Source organism: Salvelinus fontinalis, chromosome 14, assembly GCF_029448725.1.
Source record: "Salvelinus fontinalis isolate EN_2023a chromosome 14, ASM2944872v1, whole genome shotgun sequence".
NCBI classification, from domain to species: domain Eukaryota; kingdom Metazoa; phylum Chordata; class Actinopteri; order Salmoniformes; family Salmonidae; genus Salvelinus; species Salvelinus fontinalis.
The window spans coordinates 38,823,010-38,849,384 of record NC_074678.1 but is presented as its reverse complement, the minus strand read 5'-3'; the positions used below and the strand labels follow the sequence as shown (position 1 = coordinate 38,849,384).

The window sequence follows — 26,375 nt, the reverse complement described above, 5'->3', positions numbered from 1 at the left end:
AACCAAAATTAAATCTAGAATCGGCTTCCTATTGCACAACAAAGCCTCCTTCACTCATGCGGCCAACACTTCCTCTGGCCGCCTTTCATTCCAGTTCTCTGCTGCCAATGACTGGAACGAATTGCAAAAATCACCCCAAAAAAAGTGGAGTCTTATATATTCCTCTTTAACTATAAGCATCAGCTGTCAGAGCAACTTCCCGATCACTGTACACAACCGATCTGTAAATAGCATACTCAACTACCTCATCCTCATATTGTTATTTATCCTCTTGCACCCCAGTAACTCTACTTGCACATCATCATCTGCACATCACCCCAGTTTTAACGCTAAATTGTCATTATTTCGCCTCTATGGCCTATTTATTGCCTTACCTCCCTAATCTTCTACATTCGCACACACTGTACATAGATTTTTATATTGTGTCGTTGACTGTACGTTTGTTTATGTGCAACTCTGTGTTGTTGTTTATGTCGCACGGCATTGCTTTATCTTGGCAAGTTCGCAGTTGTAAATAAGAACTTGTTCTCAACTGGCCTACCTGGTTAAATAAAAGGTGAAATAAAATTAAAATAAATGAAGTATTATACTAGTGTAAATTGAACATTTGTGTTTTGCATATCCCATAGTGCATTCAAACTGACATTGGGTTTTCTGCATGTAGTCGAAGTATGCATTGCAGTACATAAGCACTATAGCAAGTTTAATTTAGGCAGTATGGAGATGTTTGGTGGTGCTGCTGCCTAAATTACACGTGTTATAATAAAATACCCTAATTGCCCACACTGATCATAGAACTGTGTGATTTCAAGTTCCAAGTCTTGTGCCATGCAAGTTCAAAGTAATAGTTTAAGCTCTATAATGATTAAATAAGCCTACATGTCCCCATTCATTTTTATTATAATTTGTATCCACTATTACTTGACCCTCACCCACAAGAATGTGAGTGTTTACAGAGGAAATAAATAAAAGGTAGGCTAAATCAAACAAGGGAACCCTACAAACGTACGGAAGGGAACGCACCCTAAATTGGCAGTTAAATATAGGTGGTTAATAGGAGGCTAATAGGAGAAGTCCTAGCTGACTGTACAGACTACTTCTACTGCCTTCCTTTCAATACAAGAGCTCTGGGCTGAGCAAAGGAGGGAGAGCCCAAGCTCAGTTCAGAGTGTTTTTCCATCAGTGCAGAAATATAAACTACAAGAGCTTGTTTATACTGCTAGACTGGTGTGACAGCTCCTGCCATTGAACATTGAGAAAAACACATGCCAGGGGTGTATTCATTAGTGCACACCATAGGAAACTGTTGCAAAACGTTTGCAACAAAAAGAGTTCCTTACTGGAAAAGTTCAGCTGATCCCTCCGGCATTAAGGCCAGTTTGGTTCGGAGTAATACACCGCAGGGGCTTTTCTAGGAAAAGGTTCACTTGTGACACAACCACTACCATTATGTAATTACAGAAATCCATGAACCAAAGTAAAGTTTACTATCAACGAAAAATATGAATAATAATAGTACAGTGACTTTGCTATAAAAGTCGATAGAGTCCATGTCCTGCTGATAAACTCATACTCTAGTACTAGAGCAACTGCAGTTCTGGCCATTATTACTAAAGCTGGATTGTAAACATCTGTACTCATATCATGAGTAAAATCATAAAACTCACCGATCATAAATGATGTGTATTGATACTATACTGAATTGTATCTAGAGCGGCCATGGTTTGCGGTTCTGACCAGGCTATATCAGGGCATGTAATTGTGTAAAAAAAAGAAAAAAAGATTAAGAATCTCTATTGGAAATACTTTTAGAACAGGAATATACTTAAGATGCCTAGGAAACTGACCGAAATTGTCTGCAGTCAACAAATAATGTCACCAAAAACAAAATGTTTGCTTTAACTTTATTTTTTATGGCTTTGTTTTTTTCTTTTTTTTCCTTCTTTTTTCCCCCCATTACTATAGATCTTTTTGGCACTACATAATTATCTGATAGGAGTGGACATGTTAAATGTTATTTTTTGTTTGAACAAATGTCTATTCAAAGCTTTGATCCTTATTAAGCAAGCAAAGTATGAACACAGCTAAAAAAAATAAAGGACAATTTTTACCTCCTTACTTTACACAAAATAAAAACACTTTTTGGACCCCTTCAGAAATGGGGGTATTAAAATATTTTACATTTGTATCACAAATCAATGTAATGAGACAAAACACGTAAAAACTGTACAAAAATGATAAAATTCATTTTAAAAAGTATTGTGACCAGAAGATGCAAAGTTAAGATATCGTTTTTGTTTTGTCAGGGTGGAGGACCATGACGCCTAAATGAAAGAAGATGCTATGGGAGCAGAGTTCACAATTCATTTCTTCTGCTGGATGTAGTTGAGGTTGACGTGATGTCGTCCGTGGGGGAGGAGCGGGAAATGCTGATTGGGGTGCACCACAGAACCTGGGGCGGGGCCAAGACAAAGAAGGAAGTAAAGTTAACTACAGTATGGGCATTTTTGTAAGATCGAAGGGGAGAATTATTTTGAGTAGACCAATCAATTAACTATTACAAATTATTCTAAATGATCGGTGGATAGGTGGCTTTTCCACCACACCAGATATGCAATAATTAATTGTATTTTTTAAACGGACACCCGTTCTGAATGGACTCGAGGACAGTCCGACCCGTTCCGAAAAGGACAGTGGTAAACTGATTCAAACAGACCAATGCTGGTTCAGGTTCCGAGAGACCCGTTCGGATTCTAAAGAAAGCAATTTAAAATATCCAATTGAGCGCTGCCAGCACCATCAATAAACAAGCGATGTTGGCCAAATGAACTACAGTTACGTGTCAAACTGCCTTTAACAAATTATTTAAAAAACTATTAGTCGTGTTTCGACGTGTAGCGTATAGACTATACTTTGCTAATACAAAAGTTGTTTACCTCACGGTTCAGCTGTCAGCGATTTGAGCGATAAATGCATCAGGGCAATGCATAGGCCTAGGCGTTCACGTCATGATATTATTATTTTTTTTTTAAAGAGACAAGTTTAGGCCTAGCCCTAGAACGACAGAAAACAATAGGTATGCCGGTGTTGTGCTGAAATAGGCATACCACACCAAACCATCACAAAAGTTGCTTACTTTTGATATTACCCTAATAAAGTTAAGTCACTGTTCCCCGGGAAAATACGAACAGGTTCTTATATTGCCGCAATAAATTCAATACCAACAAAGGCGACTGCCTACCGCAGGCCTACCCAACAAATGACAGTAATAGGTTAATGCTATTTCTTTTACAACAGACTTACAGAACCTATAGAACTAAATACATAGCACAAAATTATAGATACGTTTTCGTTGACAAAAAATTAAACACTTTTTGCATTGGCTATTTAAAGAACTGGTTTAGATAATTAAAATAGACCTACAATAGTAATAGATAAACAATAATGGACTAGACAATAAATGAAAATAAATAAGGTAGAAAATTGCATCATACCTGAATAGCGAATTGCACAAAGTCCATTTGGCTGTGCCAACATTCTTCTCATCTTTGTCAACTACAATATCACAACTTGTCCCTGAGGACATTCCCCTTGTCGACTTCTTTTCACTATACTCTTTCGCCTCTAACTTTCGTTATACTTCAATGAAAAAGGACTCAATCTTCACGATCAACAGTAGACACGACTAATTAACAGAAGACAGGTCCAAATCGGAACCAATTGGTAATACATTTTAATTGCACATACCTGGTACCCGTGGCAATTGTGTCAGACCCGACCCAGAAGTCAGATTTTAGGGCCAGGACCCAATTGGGTCCCGAGTCAGATCTCAGAATTTCAGGTCTGTTGAAACGGTGAAGACCTCTAATCCGTATCTCTCTATCGCAGAGCCTCTTACCTTGGGACATGAAGGGCTTGCCGGGTTGTGGGTAGCCCCCGTTGCCCTGCTGGATGAAGTTATGTGGCATGCGGTAAGACCAGGACGGGGACAGGGAGTAGTGGGCCGCGTTGCTGTGCTCCCAGGTCCTAGAACCCTGCTGGCTCACCCCCCCAAACTGGGTCTTGTAGCCTGGGTCTACAGGGAAAGGGAGGTCTTTAAATTTGGTCCACAAAACATAATTGGAAAATTTAAACAAGAAACTACTCAGCCAACCACAATAATTTGATATCATCCTTTCGTCCCAGCACCAGTTTAAATGCACAGTGAATTAAGTGTGTAGCCCAAAACCACTGGTGTCTCTTACCTGACCACACAATCAGCACCGTTAACAAGGAAACAGACAGTTACTGCTAAAGACAAGGACAGAATCTGACCAGTTAGTCAGACAAACCAACAAAGACTGACTGTTCCAACAACTAGCAGAGACAGAAAGCTAGCAGAGTTGTGCACTGGCACAACTAGCAGAGCCCAGACAGAGACGGAGCCACCCAGTGTGTACCTGACTTGCCCACAGTGCCGTTAGCCACCATTGCCCCCTGTTGTGCCAGGTGGTTGTGCCAGTGCCTGTCACGTCCCTGCCCTCCTCCCAGGCCCATGGGCCTCCCCGCCGGCTGGGCGAAGATGATGCTAGGGTCGTTTAGGTTCATAGGGCTAAGGCTGCCACCCCCCAAAGATCCCCCTGGCCCTGTGTTCCCGTTCCCTGGCCCAGGGGCCTGGTGCAGAGGGAATTTAAGGCCGGGCGGGGAGGGCCCTCCAGGGCCGTTGGAAGTCTGGAGGATGGGGCCGTGGATGGGCCAGGAGTTGGAGGGGTGGTGGTGTTGGTGATGAACCTGGTGCCCCTGATGTGACTGGTGCTGGTTGTGGTGGGACGGCAGCAGTCCCAGAGCAGTGAGAGCTGCAGAGTGGTGGTACTGGCCCGGGTGGGAGGGAGGGAAGCCGAAGAGAGAGAGGGGAACCTGGGGGTGTTGGGGCTGCTTAGGGGGTCCCACTCCAGCAGAGGTCTTGGAGGAGGAGGATTGGGGGGAGCTGGAGGATTGGCTGGAACCCTGGGAGAACAGGTTGGGCTGGGGGGAGTAGGGCGGAGTCTGGTGGGAATCAGACTGAGGGGGGGGGGGGGGGGGGGGGGACAGCAGGGTAAGGATGTAGTGGAAAAGACAGGAAGGGAAAATACAGTAAGGGAAAGAGAGAAATCAATTAAAAGGCATCACCATACATAGAGGTCTGTACTGATAGATAAAGAAGCTAGCTGCAGCATGTTTGAACATGATAAGGGTGGCTAAGGGAGAGAGACAACGCCCAGTTGTACTCACACATTCGGAGGGTTGTCTGGTGCGTCCGGGGCGATCCTGTGGAGGCTGGGGGATGGGGATGGACTGGGAGCTCACCATGGCTTGCACCATGTGGGGAACTGGAGGAAACGGAAGCAAACCATTACATCACTCAGTCAAATAGCCACTGCTGTCCTCTGCTGGGAGGTAGTAGTCATGACAAAACAGAGCTTTAAATCAACAATTACATACTGTTAATGGGCTCCTATACGATACAGGAACGATACGTTTTAGTTTGAAACGATTCGGTGCCATTCGGTTTGATTACAGAACGAATCGATGCGATTCGGTTCGATGCAATACGATTCAATACACTAACATTTGTTGCACAAACACATTCATTTTCCATTCTAAATTAAAATCTGCTGCTGATGGAGCTCATGAGCTGGGACTCTTGGAGCTGGATCTGTCTGAGCTTGTTATTTTTTGCAGATTCGTGTTTGGGCTTTTAATATTTATAATTTACAAATTAGCTATGACATAGCCAGTGAATATATAGCAAAACTTTGGATTTCACTCCCATCTCAAAATCAAATGGTTTTGACCGTTTTTTACAGATTGATCTTCTCGTCGTCTCTAGTTTTGGCCATGCAGTGCGACTCGCAAAAGTGATTGCTGGCCTCCCGAGTGGAGCAGTGGTCTAAGTCACTGCATCGCAGTGCTAGCTGTGCCACTAGAGATTCTGGGTTCGAGTCCAGGCTGACGCAGCCGCCGGCGACCAGGAAACCCATGGGGCGGCGCACAATTGGCCGAGCGTCGTCCAGGATAGGGGAGGGTTTGGCCGGCAGGGATGTCCTTGTCCCATCGCGCACTAACGACTCCTGTAGCGGGCCGAGCGCATGCACGCTGACACGGTCGCCAGGTGTACGGTGTTTCCTCCGACACATTGGTACGGCTGGCTTCCGGTTAAGTGGGCATTGTGTCAAGAAGTAGTGCGGCTTGGTTGGGTTTCGGAGGACGCACGGCTCTCGACCTTCGCCTCTCCTGAGTCCGTACGGAGTTGCAGCGATGAGACAAGACTAACTACCAATTGGATACCACGGAACAGGGTAAAAAAATATAAATTTTTAAAAAGTGATTGCTGTCCTCGTTATGAAATAATGAACTTTACCCTGTATATCCAAAAATTACCATATACACTGATTGATCGAAGCAAAACTACCAAAAATATTGCTGATGGTGAACCTGAACAATCAAAATAAACTATTTTAAGCCCTGTTCAGCAGGTAGGCCAACAGCCAGTTGTCTCTCCGATAGCTTACTTTTATTCCAGTAAATCAGCGCACAGATGACAACCTAAATTATATCTGACCGATGCATGCTACATTTGGATCGGTTTAGGGTTCGCAGACCGATACACTTATCTTAAACATTTGAATTGGGGACCGATGCATATCGGTGAATCGTTACATTCCTACCTGAAATTGTCCAAATGAAACTCTTGTTTTGCTCTGTTTGCTTCTCAAACAGTAGACTGTTTATGTAATGAATTCACCCCAGAGGTGTAATTATTAGACCAAGACGGTAGCAAACAGTTGCAAAACCCTTTGCAACGGAAACAGTTTACTCCAAACAGAAAACGGTTTGGCAACGAAAACAGGAGTTTCTATTCGACAAATTCAGGTGTGTGTGTGTGTACCTAGTCCCCCTGCGGCTCTCTGTCTAAGATGACGGTACTCTTGGCAGTCCCTTCGTACGTGACCCATGTCACCACACTGGAAACAGCGACGCTCCCGCGGCTCATGTTCGTCTCCCTCCTTCACATCCTCCTCTTTCTCGTTCTCCTTCTTCCTCATCCCCCTGTTCAGACAGACACGCACACAGAAGCAGAGGATTAGCTCACTCAAACATGCAGCAACCACTTGACATAGGTTCAAATACTATTATAAATAATTTCAAATACTGTATCTGTGCTCGTCTTCCAACAGAACCAATGCAAAAAAAGTTTCAAAAGTGCAAAGCCCTTCCACCTGGAATTATTTGAACCCAGGTCTGTCACACACACTAGTTCCGAAAGAAACTCACTGATGTTCTCTCCCAGTGTACCTGCGTCTCTTGGGGCAGTCCTTCATGTAATGTCCGATCTTGCCACAGACCCGACAGCACCTGTCATTAGGTGCCAGCTCCCCGTCCGTTAGCACCTTGGAGTCAAAGAAGTAGTACTGCACCACAGAAGAAACAACGTTAGACATGAGAACAGGTCTTCTGTAGACAAATGGAATAATTTGACATCAACAGTGCCCATAATTACAAAGGGTCTCAGAGTGCGAATCTTGGACCAGGTCCCCCTCTTGTTCATTATTTTAAAAAGGCAAAAATGATCCTATATCAGCACTCTGAATACAGCCCTGTATCTAGTGTGTGCCGTACCGCCTCCAAGCCAGGCTGGGGGTAGAAGGGAGTACCAAACAGCTTCCTGCCGTTGATAAAGGCCTTCATGATGAAGTTAGTCACTAAGGAGAGACAGAGAAGGGGTGTGTTGGGGACCATGATCACTGAACTACTACAGGGAGCACAGACCATAATCACTGAAGTACTGAGGTAGATGACACATACTTGGCCTGATGAGGATAACTTAGGAGTAGGGTGGCAAAACTCTCAATAAATTCTGTGATTTCCAGAAATCCTGGATGGAGTATTCCGGATTTCCTGCTCATCATCTCCTGACTCCGGGGCACCTCCAACCGGGATTTCAGGAAAACTAGGGAATTTATTGAAAGTTCCTGAAATGTTGCAACCCTACTTAGGAGACATAGTTCACTTACTTTTGCGAGAAACTCCAGCACCAAGATTGTGATTCAAGTCAAAGGGATCTAAGGAACAAACAAAAAGTATTCAGTGATCAATCGGTCCTTTCATCATCACAACCATGTGAGTGAGAAGGAAAGTTTCACTACCTTCAATAGCGATGCACTTGGAGGTCCATTGCTTCTCGAAGGTGGTGAGTCGTTTCCTCTGGCGGATGCTAATGACATGCTCCTTAAAGTCAAACTCCTCGGTGTAGAACCTGAGCAGGCCCAGCCACAGCTCCCCCACAGACTCACGGTTTTGCTGCAGCTCTGGCAGATGACGACGCTATGAGGGAGGACAAGGGACAGTGAGCTTTATCAGAACTCTTTAATAGAATGCTTTAGACTACAATGACTAGTTAATAAAACAACAAACGTATTCAAGGTCATCATTTAGGAGAGGCAGGTGTGTGTAGGATTTGCTACATTCACTTGCGTTGATGACTTAACTCACCAGTTCCTCGAGGTCATCACAGAAGAAGGCATTCCAACCATCCACCATCCTCTGTGGTACAGTATGTCCGTCAAAGATCTAAGGAACAGGTCGACATTGGGTTATTTCCTAAAGCTTTTACAAAGACTTTGAGTGGGTTCTGTTGGTGTCAGCTACATCCACACTGACTGGATATAACAGGATGTACCTGTAACAAGGGTTAGCAGAGGGTAAGTGAACAGTACCTCTTGTAGAACAGGGATGACGGGGGGCTGTCTCTGCTGCAGGAAGTAGAGCACCATGAGGATGTATGCATAGGACGACAGACTTCCTCTGGATGCGTCACCTATGTCACAGCGCTTTGCAAACACCTTCATGGTGTATCCAAGGAACTGCACGCGAGGGTCGAGAGCCGCGTAGGTAGCCAGCATTCTGGTGTTGTGTTGAGCCTGAAAGAGGACCGACGCCAATGAATCCATACAGATGGATAGTACACAATCACTGATTACACATCAACTTAGCTTGACTTACAAAGGACATGTTACCCAATGATAGTACTCTGTCCCTTACCAGTCCTTGTTATGGCTATCTGTAACGTTAAGTAATGATCTCCGTTTACTCACCAGCGTATTGTAGAGGCTGATGTCTGCCTCCAGTCCGCTCGGTCTGTGTTCAAACTTCACAATAGGCACTTTGGCTGTTGTAATAGGCAGGATGTTCCTCAGACCTGACAGAGGAAAACACAGGTCATCAATCACCAAGTCACAAAATATGACAGTCTGCATTCATAACAAGTAGTCAAACCACACATCCTGAAAGGGGTCAATGTAATGTGCTATGAAAGAACCTCTTTTACCTGCGTGTTTCTTTAGCACCTTGGCTAGGTCTTCGATGATCTCTTTGCAGTTCAACTTCTGTTGAGTAGAGGGGTAGACAAATATACATCTCAGAACAACTGGGGAGACAAAGACCTGAGGGAATGAGTTTCACATTCAAAATGGACACTAATCACAGTGAGCCTACGTACCTCTCCGGTGTCGTGGCCCTCCAAGGTCATGCAGATGTCCAGGTCACTGTCACGGAAACCAAAGCCGTTCTTGGAGGAGCCAAACAAACACAGCTGGGCCTTGTCTGTGGGATGATATCATAGATGTTTTATAATACTGAGGTGGTACTACACAGAATAGTAAGTTCCATATTCTTGTGAACTGCTGTTACATATGCAATTCAGTACGTACCATTGTATTCCTTTCGTATAAACCTCTCCAGACTACCCATGACCTGCTCTCTCTTCTGCTGCTCTCCAAGAGAGGGGGACAGCTCATCTACAAACAATCAGAAAAAGTATATTTAGCGTGTTTGAGTATTCCTATTTGTGCATGTGAAGTCTATATATACACAGGTTTTACCAGTGTAGTGTTTAAGACACGTCTTAGCTCCATAATATAGAAGATCCGCTTGGACAAAATCTGGACATAATCACTCAAACAAACTCCTTCCAAGACAGCAGAATGATGTTAAGCATCAAATGACTTACGGTAGCAGAGTCTACAAAGGCCATCCAGGATGTCTCTGAAGCGATCGGTCATGGGAGGCAGCGGTTTGAGCTCGATCTTCTTGAAGTCATCAGGACAATCGTCCTTCAGATGGCCATCTCTCTTACAGATGCTGCACACGACTGTAGGAGGCTGCAGAGGAGATAAATAAAGATAATTAAGCAAAGCCTGTGAACTTAATTCTGGAACTTACACTAAACTTCTGTCAAAGCAAGTCTAGAATTTTCATTATCCAATTCAAAACAATAAAAAAATGCATTTTGTACAGGTACCTTTCCTCCTGTGAAGATCATCCTGTCAAATATATAATGCAGGTCTTCTGGTGCAATATGTCCCTGCATCTCAAACACAGGCTTAACTTCCTCTTCCTCCTCTTCATCACTGTCCAGCAGACCGTTCTGGGGCGAGGGGGAGGCGGAGGAATGCTCCAGGGTAGCGCCAGGCTCAGTTCCAGTCCCATCTGTAGAACTGTCCCCCTCACTGAGGACCAAGTCCATAAGGCCAGCGTTTAATGCCCGTTCTGCTCCATCCTCTTCATCACTTTCACCCTCATCATCCTCCTTCTGTCCTGTCTCAGAGCTCAGACCGTTCCCTTCCTTCCCATTGCGCTCTCCACCTCCACTCTTCTCAGCCACCTCTTCTCCTCCCTTTCCGTCTCCTTCCTCCGGTTTCATGTGGCCATGTTTGCATGTCTTCTTGCCTCTCTGGCGCTCTCCTGTGTTCCTGTCCTTGCTCTGCGGGCAGGCAAAGTATTTGTAGGCAGTACGAAAGCGCTCCTGGACGTACTCAAAGACCATCTGACTGTTCAGGCTGCGGGCAACATTCCTCTTCAGGGCAAACGGATCTGAGAAGAAATGGAGGAGGATAACTTTAAAGGCGGTAGAGCAGTGGTGTGTAGAAACTGACTAAAATAACTAGCCATGAAAAAGTCGATTCTGACCTTTCCACCATATTAATTTAAGTTATTCACACCTAGTAAGTCAGCAGTCTCATTGAGGGAGACAAGTAGAAAGGACAAAAGTGGTAACAATCGAAGGGAGCTAGTCATATAGAAAACAAATATGACTGTCTGCCATTTAGAATTGTGTGTGGAGGGGTCACAGAAATAACCTCTAACCCTGGCAATTTAACTGGTAAACTCATGGGTACACTCGCAATGGCTGTCTGGTATTGTGATGCAATAATTTCCATGTTAATGTAGAATGTTCATTCAAATTATGTTACGGATGTGGTTCATGCAATGGTATGTATTTTTTGTAATGACATTTGAGTTGAATTAACAAATCACAGCACAAATTGATAGGTACACTTCCTGCTTTGCTCCTATGGGTACACTCACAATGGTTGCCGGTCCACCCATTATGCCATAATTGACTTGAAAGGGGACGACCGTTCTATTCATTCTTATTTCTATGGGTGATCATGTCAGCTCTATTCATTACATTTCTATCTGCAACATTCTGAATGTTTCAACTCTGAATACCCTATTCAGTGGTCACTCTCCCTCACCCTTGATGGCCCGCCTGTCTGTTCAGTTGTCCGTCTCCCTCCCCCTCCCCAGCCTGTCTGTTCAGTAGTCTTACCCTCGATGGCCAGCCTTCGTCGGGGCCAGTTCTTCATCTCTCTGGAGAGGAGTTCTTTGAGGCGGATGCTGATGATGCGTTCCTCCAGGGCGAACTCCAGAGTGTAGAACCGAAGCAGCTCCAGCCACAGCTGGCCCAGGGACACCCCCTTTCCCAGGTCCAGGGCCAGGCGCGTCTGAGAGGGAGCAGAGCGAGAACACAGAGTGAGATGGGACATATGAACTAAGCCCAAGACTACATGGACAGTAGCCACAAAGAAGAACAGAGGCACTCTGAATGCCATAGGTGGCATGGATCAAAAAGGAAATGGACTGGTATAAGAAATATGGTGAGTAATCAGTCGAGCTAACACACCAATACAATGCTTTGTAGCACTTCTGAGAAAAGGGGATACACTCAGTCCTTTGAAGAACTCTGCTTTTAGCACTGCAGAATATAAACATATTACATTGTGCAGTCATAATTTCTTGAATAAAAAAAACTTTAATTGAAAAAGGAAATTAAAGCCTTGAAAAGGGAAATTAAAGCCTTGTCTAGAGTACTCACCATTCCCTCTGTATGCTGGTTCTTCACAGCAGTTTTTTTCTGCTCAGGCTTGGCCTTCCCTCCTTCCCCCCTGACGTCCCCCCGTCCCTCTGTACTGGGGGGCCGGTGCTCCCACCCCACAAATATATCCATCTCTATCCCCGTCAGATGGTACTCATCCACAGCCTTCACATCAAAGCCTTCGATCTGAAATCAACCACAAAGTTATAAACAGCATTAACAAAAACAGCAACAAACACAGTAAAGACATCTTAAACAAAAGCAAAAAAAATATGACCTGAAAGAAAATGAATCCGTTCAAATGTGTGCAGCAATAGTGGTGACTATTTTAATAAAATCTCAACCTTTGTGTGGTGTCACCTACCCAGTAGCCGAAGTAGACAGGAAGGATGGGCTCTCTGCGTTGTTGGAGGAAGAAGATGACCATGAGGGAGAAGGAGTAGGATGGGATTCCCCCTTCTGCCTGGCAGTCAATATGGCACAACTAGAGGGACAAACAAGCACACAAACGACATAGTCTTTATTTAAATCAGGTAAGTCATTAAGAACACATTTTCTCTGGTCAGGGGCTGTCGTTGTCATCAAAACCACTAAAGCGACAGTATGCTAAGCTAGGTAAAGCAACCATATAATTTACAATGAAATCCACTCTACTCATAAATGCTGAAGAAAACATCGGTATGGTTTAGGTTTAGTCATCAAAGGCCAAAACATTTAGTTACATTTGCTATTTCCACTAAAATCACTAGCGTCAACTAGACAGATGCTATTTATATCATATGCTGGTATCCATAAAATACTATTTTCCCCAGACCAGCCTTACCTTAGCCCAGAGGCGGAAGGCCAGGACCAGAGGCACCAGTCTGGGTTCCAGTCTAGCTAGGGCAGCCAGGTGGTTGGTGGTGAGGCAGGCCACATCGTTACCTGCACTCACCTTGCACATCAACCCACTGTGGAGATACAACACACTGATCAGGGTTGTATTCATTAGGCACCAAACAGAAGAAAACGCACTGAAGCAGAGATGGGTGCAGGTAACGTCCAATAAGGAAGTCTAATTTTTATTTTGTTGCAAAATTTTTGCTATGCTGTACCCAGGAATTAAAAATACACCCAGGAACCACTAACTCAGAGGATATTTCAAAAAAGTAGGTTGTAAATGGATAACAGTAGAGCTCATGGAAAACAGTAGAATTGACCTTCCACTGACCTGTTGACATCTCTGCAAAACACTACTGGAACTTTGGCGTGAAAGTCAGACTCAACCTCAGAATATTGAGCTGGAAAAAGAAAGGCCAACATTCTTTGACTGCTCCCAAACCCAACAATTATCTCCTGGCTGGCTACCCAATTTACATTGATTAATCCTTTTCAGGCGTTAAACTATCTAATTTACCAAAGGGGGTTGTATTAAAACTACTGTGCATTAGTTCGGATTTCTATTAATTTTATTTTCTCATAACCTTCATTCGAGGTGGTTAATATGAGCTCTCCAAGCTAACAAATAACTCAATATAGCTTCTTATGCCGAATTTACAGTCTCTCTCAACACTGTGTGTGTGTGTAGGGCTGTTTAACACACCACTGTTCTTCACGATTTCCAGTACTTGTATCAGCACATCTGGTTGAGTCATCTAGAGAGACAAAAACATTACATTTATTATTAGGAGTCAAGGCATCCAACATGTATCATATTCAATCAAATGTCTTCATAAAGCAGTTTATATATCACCAGCAGTCAAAGTGCTTTTACTGTGACCCCAGCCTAGAACCCAAAGACCTAACAGGAGTGGAGGCAAATAATATTCAGTCCACTGTTAATTTGAGTCCTGTTTTAGTGTCCTGTCTAGGAGTCCAATCATTCACAGGTTCTTGGATCCCTCCAACTGATAAATATACCCAATCAGTTAAATCTTATCCAAGACAATCAAGGTGAAAGCGATCAGAGATCATCTGATACAGACTGACAATAAGGCGATAATGCAAATCAAGGCTGTGTCCCAATAGTCTTGAATAACCTCCTTCCTGTTTCCTACGTTGATTACCACTGGTCTTACAATCATTTGACTTGCACCCACATTGCATTTAACACCTGCACACTTCGCATTTACACTGTGGCCAATCTATTAGGTACACCCATCTAGTACTGGTTCGGACACACCTTTGCTTCCAGAACAGCTTGAATTCTCAGGGCCATTGCATCGTTGCTCAATTGGTATCAAGGGACCTAACGTGTGTCAGGAAAAAAAACATTCCCCACACCATTACAGCACCGCCACCAGCCTGTACCGTTGACACCAGGTAGGATGGGGTCATGGTCTCATGCTGATTTAGCCAAATCCTGACTCAGGAACCGGAATTCGTCGGACAAGGCACTGTTTCTCCACTCCTCAATTGGCCAGTATTGGTGATTCCATGCCCCCTGGAGCCACTTCTTTTTGTTTTTAGCTGATAGGAGTGGAATCCGGTGTGGTCGTCTGCTGCAATAGCCCATCCATGACCAGGACCGACGAGTTGTGCATTCCGAGATGCCGTTCTGCTCCATTTGTGGCCCAACTGTTACCCTGCATGATTCTCCTTTGACCTGTCATCAACAAGCTGTTTTCACCCACAAGACTGCTACTGACCGGATGTTTTTTGTTTGTCGCACCATTCTCGGTAAACCCTAGACACTGTCATGCGTGAAAAGCCCAGGAGGACGTTTGAGACACTGGAACCGGCTCGCCTGGCACAGATGATCATACCACACTCAAACGTCACTTGTTTTGCCCACTAACGTTCAATCGAACAGTAACTGGATGCCTGTCTGCCTGCTTTATATAGCAAGCCAAGGCCACGTGACTCACTGTCTGTAGGAGCGAACCATTTTCGTGAACAGGGTGGTGTAGCAAATAAACTGGCAACTGCGTAATTATAATTTGCATTAGTGAGTTGTTAATCTCTCTTGGATAGGGGGCAGTATTTTCACGTCCGGATGAAAAGCATGCCCAAAGTAAACTGCCTGTTACTCAGGCCCAGAAGCTAGGGTATGCATATAATTGGTAGATTTGGATAGAAAATACTCTGAAGTTTCTAAAACAGTTAAAATAATATCTGTGAATATAACAGAACTGGTATGACAGGCAAAACACAGAGGACAAAACATCTAAAAAAAAAAAAAAAAAAATCAGCCTACCACTGTTTATTATGATGTCAGTCTTTAGAAAGAGTTTCAGGCTGGTTTTTGGAAAAATTAGCTAGAAGTTGTAGTTTTTCTAAGTGGCTCCCATTTTGGCTGTAGTGTTTCATTGCGCGTGGATGAAAGCGCATTCCTTTTTATTTATCTCCGGTAATGAACATACTATTCTCCATTTTAAATTGTATTGTTTATTTACGTATTAGGGTGCCTGAGGTTTGATTATAAATGTTGTTTGGATAAGTTTATTGGTAACGTTTGGGATTAATTTTGTATACATTTTGAAGGAGGGAAACCGGTGGATTATTGAATGAAGCACGCCAGCTAAACTGAGTTTTTATGGATATAAAGAAGGACTTTATCGAACAAAAGGACCATTTGTGATGTAACTGGGACCTTTTGGAGTGTCAACAGAAGAGCTTCAAAAGGTAAGGCATTTATTATATCGCTATTTCTGACTTTCGTGGCACACCTGCATGGTTGAAAAATGTTTTTCATGCTTTTGTATGCGGGGTGCTGTCGTCAGATAATTGCATGGTGTGCTTTCGCCATAAAGCCTTTTTGAAATCTGACACAGCGGCTGGATAAACAAGAAGTTAAGCTTTATTTTGATGTATAATACTTGTATTTTCATGAATGTTAAATATTTATATTTCTGTCATTTGAATTTTGCGCTACCGTCCCACATGCCCATAAAAAGTTAACAGACAAGACTTACAGTGGAGGGGTAGGTGACGTCAATGTTGATGTCACTTGTCTTGAAGGCAAATCGGGTGAGACAGGAGCCGTAGAGGCGGAGGGCGCAAACTGAAAAAAACACACCAACAAAAAACATAAATTAACCAGGGATCTATTGATACCATACATTAACCAGGGATCTATTCATGCCATACAGTAAACAGTATTTTATTCATGCCATAGATTCAACAGGATTTCATTCATACCATTTCCCTACTATTGCATTTTATTTGTTTATTGCCACCCTGGGAACCTTTGCCACTCCTGTACGCCTATACGTACAATAAGCTACTTTCAACCATCTAGACATGGCAGATGTAAACAGTCTAGATGACAGGAAGGAGACAGGAGGATAGAAATACTTGGTTACCTGAGAGGTGCTGCTGGATGATGATCTCCATCCTGGTGACCACTTCCTTTCTCATCAGGAAGTCCTGGTCAGAGATGCCATGTTGTTGGGTGACCTGAAGGACGGCTGCGTCCACGGCTCTGAGCTGGGCTGGGGAGGGGGCAGGCAGCGCACGCAGCTCGTTCTCCTCCTGCTTCTCCTAAAAACAACACAGGGGAGAGAGACAAAGGCAGGGTGAATCCAAATCCCCTCTAATGGCACTGTCTAATCGATTGGAGAGAATGTTGACAGAATTTGGAGTTTGGGGGAGATACAAAATGGTCGACGTAGACTTAGGAAGCAGCAAAATAGTAAGAATGTATACAGATACACCAATAAGCTCCACCTCAACCATTTCCACTTCTGAAATAACAAAGATGGAAATAACAGACTAGGATTTTCTTTCAAGTTACAGTACACATCAGTTGTTGGAGAACATGACAATTATGACAAAATAAATAAATTTTGCTAACTTTTTCTCTCACCATGATGTTCTTCTTGTGTCTCTTTTCCTTGATGTGTTTGTGTGCCCCCTGTACGTTCTCTATGTGTATTGAACATAGCTTGCATAGGTACTGGAAGTTAGGGTACTCTGGAGACGGCTGTAGAGACAGAAAGCAGTGAAACCAATTATATATGTGAGAGACCAGCCACTGATAGTGCCCCTCACTACACATGCCAATTATTTATTTATTTAACCCCTCAGCGATGTGTTGAACTGTTGACTATTAACATTGTTATTGTTTTTCCTGGTGGAGGGTTCTCAGCAACGAACAACCGTTGATAAGACATCTGACCTAAGAAGTTGCCTTAAAATGTAAAACTGTGTCCACAAACACCAGTCAACTGTTACAGACAATACAGTGGCTTCGGGAAGTATTCACACCTTGACTTTTTCAACATTTTGTTGCGTTATAATCTGAATTTAAAATGGATTAAATTGAGATTTTGTGCCACTGCTCTATACACAATATCCCACAATAATCAAAGTGGATTTTTTCAAAGAACAGTTTACAAATGAATAAAAAACTCAAAGCTGAAATGTCTTGACTCAATAAGTATGAAAAGAATGAGAAAAATATTCCAAAACATGCATCCTGTTTGCAATATGGCACTAAAGTTACACTGCAAACTTTTTGTCCTGAATATAAAGCATTATGTTGGGGGAAAATCCAACACATCACCGAGTATCACTCTTTATATTTACAAGCATGGTGGTGGCTGCATCACGTTATGGATATGCTTGTCACCTGCAAGGACTAGGGAGTTTTTTTTAGGATAAAAATAAATAGAAGAGCTAAGCACAGGCAAAATCCTAGAGGAAAACATGGGTCAGTCCGCTTTCCAACAGACACCAGCAGACAAATTCACCTTTCAGCAGGATAATAACTGAAAACCCAAGGCCAAATATATTGGAGTTGCTTAGCTTACAAAAAGATGACAGTGAATGTTCCTGAGTGGCCTAGTTACAGTTTTGAATTACATCTGCTTGAAAACCTATGGCAAGGGTAAAATGTCTTTCTAGCAATGATCAACAACCAACTCGACAGAGCTTGAAGTGTTTAAACAATCCAGGTGTGTGAAGCTCTTAGAGACTTACCCAGAAAGACTCACAGCTGTAATCACTGCCAAAGGTGTTTCCAACATGTATTGTCTCAGGGGGTTCAATACTTTTCTAATCAGGGATTATTAGCATTTATTCATCTTTAAAAATGTTAAAAATTTTCTTCCACTTTTACATGAGCATTTTGTGTACATCACTGACAAAAAAAAGATTATTAAATCCATTTTAATCCCAATTTGTAACAAAATGTGGAACAAGTTAAGGGGTGTAAATACTTTCTGAAGGGACTGTAAATACAGACAACTGATAAACAAACTGAAGTAACTTTTGTTCTCGCCTCACCTTGACCAGTCTGTGTATGTAGTCTCTGTAGAGGCGATCCTCAGCCTGTCTGAGACCCAGCTTCTGCTCAGAGGTCATGTTCCTCCCATGACCCTCCTCATTGACCCCTGACACCTCCACTGTCTCCAACACACCACCGGCCTTCACGCCTGCAAACACAGACAAACCAACTCTTCACTTACAGTCAGCATGTAGATTAACAAATGTTATGATCAGGAAGTGTTTATATGACAAAAAAATACAGCAATAGGACTCTAACACAGACATATTGTAGCAGCAAATGGCTCAAACAGTAAACAGCTATGTAGCTAAAGTATAGAATAACGCACCAGGTGACTTCTCCTTCAACGGCCCCATCTTGGGGGTCTTGGTCTGTGCAGTAAGGACTTCGTCGGATGAGGTGGCCACCGTACCTGACCCTGTGTCTCTCCCTCCACCAGCCGGGCTCCTGCCTGTAGCCACCATGGGCCTAGCGTCACCCCCCTGCCCAGCCTGCTGCTGGCCTCCCAGTCCCACCTTCCCCTTCCTCCTCTCCCCAGAGCTCGCCCTCCCAGTCAGCCTGCGAGGCTTCCCTCTCCCTGGGTCCTGAGGGCTGGCTGTGGAGGCTCTGCCTGTCCCACGGTTACTGCCTTGGTCCTTATGGTCCTCCCTGGCTGTGGTGATGTTCTCCTTGCTCCGGCAGGCAGTGGCAGGCTTGGGGCCAGGCCCCTCTCTCTGAGTCGCTGGAGCCTCTTTCAGGGACCTGGTGGAGGATGGAACTATGGCTCCCCTGGCCTCATTGTGAGAGGGCTTGATTAATTTTAGGGGGATTTTTGATTCCTCCATGCCTCGATCCAGTCCTCTCCCTCACCCGGGCTGAAGAAAACTAACTACTACTGTGTATTGAGAATGGGGAGGCAGCTAGTCCAATGAAAATCTGAAGAGATGAAAGTCATACATTTTTGGCATTACCTACATTGATCTTAAAAGAACAATAGCCTAAACTATTCATAGACAACTAATACTATCAAAACATAACATATTTTACTAATTCTGCATCTGCTGGGAAGAACTGAGAAAGTTGCCAGTGGCAAAACATTTAGCTTGCAATGAAGCCCCAAAGGCCTGATCAAAACAAGTACATCCTAGTTATGAACATATATGGGTTACAGTAGTTAGACCAGTGCATAAAGGGTAGTAATAAAACTTGCTAATTTTATTATTGCAAATATACATTATTACGATGAGAGTGGCTAGCTGAGAAAAACCTAGGCTGAAGCACTTGTGTTTCTTATGAAACGAAACCAACCCACAATATACTGCAAGGGCCTTCTCGCGTAGCGAGACACCCTGCAGATGCAAACAAACGGGGCAAGTGACATTTAAAATAACAACTAGACAAATAAATACTGTGCAGCTAGAGCAGACTTGCTAGCTACCTGACAAATGTTTGTATTTGCTAATGGTAGCTAACGAGCCACCTCGTATATCGAAGTAACTGATAAATGGCTAGCTTGCTAGCTAGCAAGTTAGCCATCTATCCGCTAGCTCTGCCAGCGGCTGGTAAGCCTTTCTATAGACGAAGTGTTTGACTAGCCACCCGACCCTATAAAACTGACACACGACAAAAGCGCCAGAACATGAAAAATAATATACAATGCCTTACTGTAATATGCAGATTTTAGCTCTAAAATACGTCTAATTTCTCTTAATCTTCCTGCTCAGTATTTTGTTGTTTTCATTCACGGATCAAAACCATTGCGGTATGATCAAAACAGCACCATAGACGCCATGTTAATTCTTGCATAGGGCATTGTGGGTACCTTTACTGAATGTAGGTGTCTCAAAGAATATGTATATTCTGACAAGAAACTTGTCTCTCCGCCCTAACAATGGGAGTCGGCACCGCGGGCTGTCTTCCTCCCGCCTATCTTTCTTTGGATTGGCGCATACATCTCATTATTGTAATACTTTTTGAATATTCGATGAGGGTTGTTGTCAACCGCCAGTAAATCCACATGGTATGCTGCCAACCTCATGCCATGAATATCTATATCTGCCGCTTCCTCTCTGGTTGTATTCATGAAACCATTATGGGATGAAAGCCATTGACATTTTAAGGAAGTATTTTTAATGTAAAGTAAATTTTAATTCATAGAAAATTGCCAAAAATACAAAAGTATTTGGAGGGATGGGGTCCCTGAACCATTTACAGTGGGTTGTATTCATGAAAGTCTTATTGATAGAAAATAGCCAAAGCCCAAAAATACAAAAGCAGGGTGAATTCAGAAGGGAGACACGTTTTGCTTTTCCATTATATATTATATTAGCACAACACCTGATACATTTCTGAAATGCTCAAGATGTTTCCTAATCACACATGTTGATATGATATTCGCAGGAGGCATGACACACACATTTGTGTACACAACCAAAACCATATTTTCTGTTCACATTTGGTAAACTGGGACAGCAGGTTAGATCAACTGGGACACAATTATCATAGTCCTAATATTTGTAAAAAAATTTCACCTTTATTTAACCAGGTAGGCTAGTTGAGAACAAGTTCTCATTTACAACTGCGACCTGGCCAAGGTAAAGCAAAGCAGTGCGACACAAACACAGAGTTACACATGGAATAAACAAACATACAGTCAATAATACAATAGAGAAAGTTTATATACAGTGTGTGCAAATGAAGTAGGATAAGGGGGGGTGAGGCAATAAATAGGCCATACTTGCAAAATTATTACAGTATGGCATATTAAACACTGGGGTGATAGATGTGCAGAAGATGGGTGTGCAAGTAGCGGTACTGGGGTGCAAAGGAGCAAAATAAATACAGTGGGGCAAAAAAGTATTTAGTCAGCCACCAATTGTGCAAGTTCTCCCACTTAAAAAGATGAGGCCTGTAATTTTCATCATAGGTACACTTCAACTACGACAGACAAAATTAGAAAAAAAAATCCAGAAAATTTCCATCATAGGTACACTTCAACTACGACAGACAAAATTAGAAAAAAAAATCCAGAAAATCACATTGTAGGATTTTTTATGAATTTATTTGCAAATTATGGTGGAAAATAAGTATTTGGTCAATAACAAAAGTTTCTCAATACTTTGTTATATACCCTTTGTTGGCAATGACAGAGGTCAAACATTTTCTGTAAGACTTCACAAGGTTTTCACACACTGTTGCTGGTATTTTGGCCCATTCCTCCATGCAGATCTCCTCTAGAGCAGTGATGTTTTGGGGCTGTTGCTGGGCAACACGGACTTTCAACTCCCTCCAAAGATTTTCTATGGGGTTGAGATCTGGAGACTGGCTAGGCCACTCCAGGACCTTGAAATGCTTCTTACGAAGCCACTCCTTCGTTGCCCGGGCGGTGTGTTTGGGATGATTGTCATGCTGAAAGACCCAGCCACATTTCATCTTCAATGTCCTTGCTGATGGAAGGAGGTTTTCACTCAATCTCACGATACATGGCCCCATTCATTCTTTCCTTTACACGGATCAGTCGTCCTGGTCCCTTTGCAGAAAAGCACCCCCAAAGCATGATGTTTCCACCCCCATGCTTCACAGTAGGTATGGTGTTCTTTGGATGCAACTCAGCATTCTTCGTCCTCCAAACACGACGAGTTGGGTTTTTACCAAAAAGTTATATTTTGGTTTCATCTGACCATATGACATTCTCCCAATCTTCTTCTGGATCATCCAAATGCTCTCTAGCAAACTTCAGACGGGCCTGGACATGTACTGGCCACTGCAGGATTTGAGTCCCTGGCGGCGTAGTGTGTTACTGATGGTAGGCTTTGTTACTTTGGTCCCAGCTCTCTGCAGGTCATTCACTAGGTCCCCCCGTGTGGTTCTGGAATTTTTGCTCACCGTTCTTGTGATCATTTTGACCCCACGGGGTGAGATCTTGCGTGGAGCCCCAGATCGAGGGAGATTATCAGTGGTCTTGTATGTCTTCCATTTCCTAATAATTGCTCCCACCGTTGATTTCTTCAAACCAAGCTGCTTACCTATTGCAGATTCAGTCTTCCCAGCCTGGTGCAGGTCTACAATTTTGTTTCTGGTGTCCTTTGACAGCTCTTTGGTCTTGGCCATAGTGGAGTTTGGAGTGTGACTGTTTGAGGTTGTGGACAGGTGTCTTTTATACTGATAACAAGTTCAAACAGGTGCCATTAATACAGGTAACGAGTGGAGGACAGAGGAGCCTCTTAAAACTTCTTCTGGCTGCAAGCCCGAGGCCGGCCACAATATGACAACAGCCACTTCAAGTGCAGGGCGCGAAATTCAAAATATATTTTTTAGAAATATTTAACTTTCACACATTAACAAGTCCAATACAGCAAATGAAAGGTAAACATCTTGTGAATCCAGCCAACATGTCCGATGTTTTAAATGTTTTACAGCGAAAACAGCACGTATATTTATGTTAGCTCACCACCAAATACAAAAAAGGACAGACATTTTTCACAGCACAGGTAGCATGCACAAAGCCAACCTAACTAACAAAGAACCAACCAAACAACTTCATCAGATGACAGTCGTATAGCATGTTATTCAATAAATCTATGTTTTGTTCGAAAAATTTGCATATTTCAGGTATAAATCATAGTTTACATTGCAGCTACAATCAGAAATTGCACCGAAAGCAGCCAGAATAATTACAGACACAAACGTCAAATACCTAAATACTCATCATAAAACATTTCTGAAAAATACATAGTGTACAGCAAATGAAAGACAAGCATCTTGTGAATCCAGCCAATATTTCCGATTTCTTAAGTGTTTTACAGCGAAAACACAATATAGCGTTATATTAGCTTACCACAATAGCCAGAAACACAAGCCATTCCCCAGTAGCAAAAGTTAGCGACCGTAACAAACCAGCAAAAGATATAATTTTGGACTAACCTTGATAAGCTTCATCAGATTACAGTCCTATAACATCAGGTTATACATACACTTATGTTTTGTTCAAAAACGTGCATATTTAGAGCTGAAATCAGTGGTTATACATTGTGCTAACGTAGCATCTTTTTCCCACAACGTCCGGATATTTTTCTGACACTTTTTCTGACACACATATTCTGACCAAATAACTATTCATAAACATAACTAAAAAATACATGTTGTATAGGAAATGATAGATACACTAGTTCTTAATGAAATCGCTGTGTTAGAATTCTAAAAATAACTTCATTACGATATGCAGTTTACGTTATGGCGAGAGAGTACCCAAAACCCGGCCGCAAACAACTAGTTCACATGTACGACAGATATATGAAATAACATCATAAAATGGGTCCTACTTTTGCTGATCTTTCATCAGAATGTTGTACAAGGGGTCCTTTGTCGGGAACAATCGTTGTTTGGTTTTAGAACAGCCTTTTTCCCCTCTCGATTTAGCAAGCACACTTGCCAAGTGGAGCGAATCTCTCCATCGTCAACAAACTCAGAGAACGGAACACGGCAAAACTCCCGAAAAAATTTCAATAATCTGATTAAACTCTGTGGAAAAAACATACTTTACGATGATATTGTCACATGTATCAAATAAAATCAAAGCCGGAGATATTAGTCGTCCATAACGACAGCTTATCAGAAGGCAAATCCAGGTCCCTTGACGCGCTCTCCAGAAAACATCAAACTGGTGACACGTCATACAAAGAGCATTTATTCGAGCCCAGATCAAGTTACACACTCCATTTCTTCTCTCACTCCTTGTCGACATCTAGTGGAAGACGTATGAAGTGCATCTAAACGAATAAATATCAAGGACTTTAATAGGCAGGTCCTAGAAGAGAGCATCGATTTCAGATTTTCCACTTCCTATCAGGAAGTTTTCTGCAAAAGGAGTTCTGTTTTACTCACAGATATAATTCAAACGGTTTTAGAAACTGGAGAGTGTTTTCTATCCAATAGTAATAATAATATGCATATTGTACGAGCAAGAATTGAGTACGAGGCCGTTTGAAATGGGCACCTTTTATCCGACTACTCAATACTGCCCCTGCAGCCCAAACAGGTTTTAAAGAAGAAGTTACAGGTCTGTGAGAGCCAGAAATCTTGCTTGTTTGTATGTGACCAAGTACTTATTTTCCACCATAATTTGCAAATAAATAAATTAAAAATCCTACAATGTGATTTTCTGGATTTTTTTCTCTCATTTTGTCTGTCATATTTGAAGTGTACCTATGATGAAAATTACAGGCCTCTCTCATCTTTAAGTGGGAGAACTTGCACAATTGGTGGCTGACTAAATACTTTTTTGTCCCACTGTAACAATATGGTGATGAGGTAGTTGGGTGGGCTATTTATAGATTGGCTATGTACAGGTGCAGTGATCTGTGAGCTGCTCTGACAGCTGGTGCTTAAAGCTAGAGAGGGAGATATGAGTCTCCAGCTTCAGTGATTGTTGCAGTTTGTTCCAGTCATTGGCAGCAGAGAACTGTAAGGAAAGGTGGCCATAGGAGGAATTGGCTTTGGGGGTGACCAGTGAAATATACCTGCTGGAGCGCTTGCTGCGAGTGGGTGCTGCTATGGTGACCAGTGAGATAAGGAGAGATAAGGCGGGGCTTTACCTAGCAAAGACTTATAGATGACCTTGAGCCAGTGGGTTTGGCGACGGATATGAAGCAAGGACCAGCCAACGAGAGCATACAGGTCGCAGTGGTGGGTAGTATATGGGGCTTTAGTGACAAAACGGATGGCACTGTGATAGACTGCATCCAATTTGCTGAGTAGAGTGTTGGAGGCTATTTTGTAAATGACATTGCCGAAGTCAAGGATCGGTAGGATAGTCAGTTTTACGAGGGTATGTTTAGCAGCATGAGTGAATAATGCTTTGTTGCAAAATAGGAAGCCGATTCTAGATTTAACTTTGGATTGGAGATGCTTAATATGAGTCTGGAAGGAGAGTTTACAGTCTAACCAGACACCTAGGTATTTGTAGTCAGAACCTTCCAGAGTAGTGATGCTGGACGGGTGAGTAGGTGTGGGCAGCGATCGGTTGAAGAGCATGCATTAAGTTTTGCTTGCATTTAAGAGCAGTTTGAGGCCACGGAAGTAGAGTTGTATGGCATTGAAGCTCGTCTGGAGGTTAGTTAACACAGTGTCCAAAGAAGGGCTAGAAGTATACAGAATGGTGTCGTCTGCGTAGAGGTGGATTATAGAATCACCCGCAGCAAGAGCGACATCATTGATGTATACAGAGAAAATAGTCAGCCTGAGGATTCAACCCTGTGGCACCCCCACAGAGACTGCCAGAGGTCCGGACAACAGGCCCTCCGATTAGACATACTGAACTCTATCAGAGAAGTAGTTGGTGAACCAGGCGAGGCAGTCATTTGAGAAACCAAGGCTGTTGAGTCTGCAGATAAGAATGTGGTGATTGACAGAGTCGAAAGCCTTGGCCAGGTTGATGAATACAGCTGCACAGTATTGTCTCTTATCGATGGCGGTTATGATGTCGTTTAGGACCTTGAGCGTGGCTGAGGTGCACCCATGACCAGCTCGGAAACCAGATTGCATAGCGGAGAAGGTACGGTGGGATTCAAAATGGTCGGTGATCTGTTTGTTAACTTGGCTTTCGAAGCTATCGGTGGTGACAGGGTTTCCTAGCCTCAGTGCAGTGGGCAGCTGGGAGGAGGTGCTCTTATTCTCCATGGACTTTAGTGTCCCAGAACGTTTTGGAGTTAGTGCTACGGGATGCAAATATGTTTGAAAAAGCTAGCCTTTGCTTTCCTAACTGCCTGTATATATTTGTTCCTAACTGCCCTGAAAAGTTACATATCGCTGGGGCTCTTCAATGCTAATGCAGTACGCCACAGGATGTTTTTGTGCTGGTCAAGGGCAGTCAGTTCTGGAGTGAACCAAGGGCTATATCTGTTCCTGGTTCTACATTTTTTGAACGGGTATGCTTATATAAGATGATGAGGAAAGCACTTTTAAAGAATAACCAGGCATCCTCTAATGACGGAATGAGGTCATTATCATTCCAGG

The 26,375-nt window shown here is 43.0% G+C and overlaps 1 protein-coding gene across 7 annotated transcripts; it reads right to left on the bottom strand.

Moving 5' to 3' along the window:
* Positions 1-1,890: 1,890 nt before the first annotated feature.
* tut4 (terminal uridylyl transferase 4) lies at positions 1,891-20,387 on the bottom strand. Of its 7 annotated transcripts, none has more exons than XM_055861687.1 (29): positions 20,028-20,387; positions 18,712-19,298; positions 18,383-18,531; positions 16,950-17,078; positions 16,459-16,636; positions 16,069-16,157; positions 13,758-13,809; positions 13,386-13,455; positions 12,999-13,125; positions 12,540-12,659; positions 12,176-12,361; positions 11,630-11,804; positions 10,319-10,890; positions 10,028-10,178; positions 9,729-9,815; positions 9,518-9,621; positions 9,347-9,404; positions 9,114-9,217; positions 8,736-8,939; positions 8,512-8,589; positions 8,166-8,343; positions 8,034-8,081; positions 7,639-7,721; positions 7,294-7,430; positions 6,908-7,068; positions 5,251-5,348; positions 4,440-5,040; positions 3,748-4,075; positions 1,891-2,452 (listed from the first exon to the last, which is right to left on the bottom strand). In XM_055861687.1, the coding sequence occupies exons 2-29, from the start codon at positions 19,205-19,207 to the stop codon at positions 2,281-2,283; spliced, it is 4,935 nt and encodes a 1,644-aa protein (XP_055717662.1). In that variant the 5' UTR covers positions 19,208-19,298; positions 20,028-20,387; the 3' UTR covers positions 1,891-2,280. The 7 variants fall into 7 exon arrangements, with proteins under 7 accessions (XP_055717662.1, XP_055717666.1, XP_055717664.1 ...); XM_055861691.1 differs by having other exon boundaries at positions 7,315-7,430; XM_055861689.1 differs by having other exon boundaries at positions 16,962-17,078.
* Between the last annotated feature and the right edge of the window lie 5,988 nt (positions 20,388-26,375).

What these genes read in the sequence shown, in the direction of transcription:
- tut4 (XM_055861687.1), bottom strand. Translation starts at nt 19,207, where the DNA reads ATGGAGGAATCAAAAATCCCCCTAAAATTAATCAAGCCCTCTCACAAT. An exon ending in ACGTCACCTACCCCTCCACT is followed by an intron (nt 13,810 to 16,068) that starts GTAAGTCTTGTC and finishes TTGTCTCTCTAG; the next exon opens with ATGACTCAACCAGATGTGCT. An exon ending in TCATCCCTGTTCTACAAGAG is followed by an intron (nt 8,590 to 8,735) that starts GTACTGTTCACT and finishes CCTGTTCCTTAG; the next exon opens with ATCTTTGACGGACATACTGT.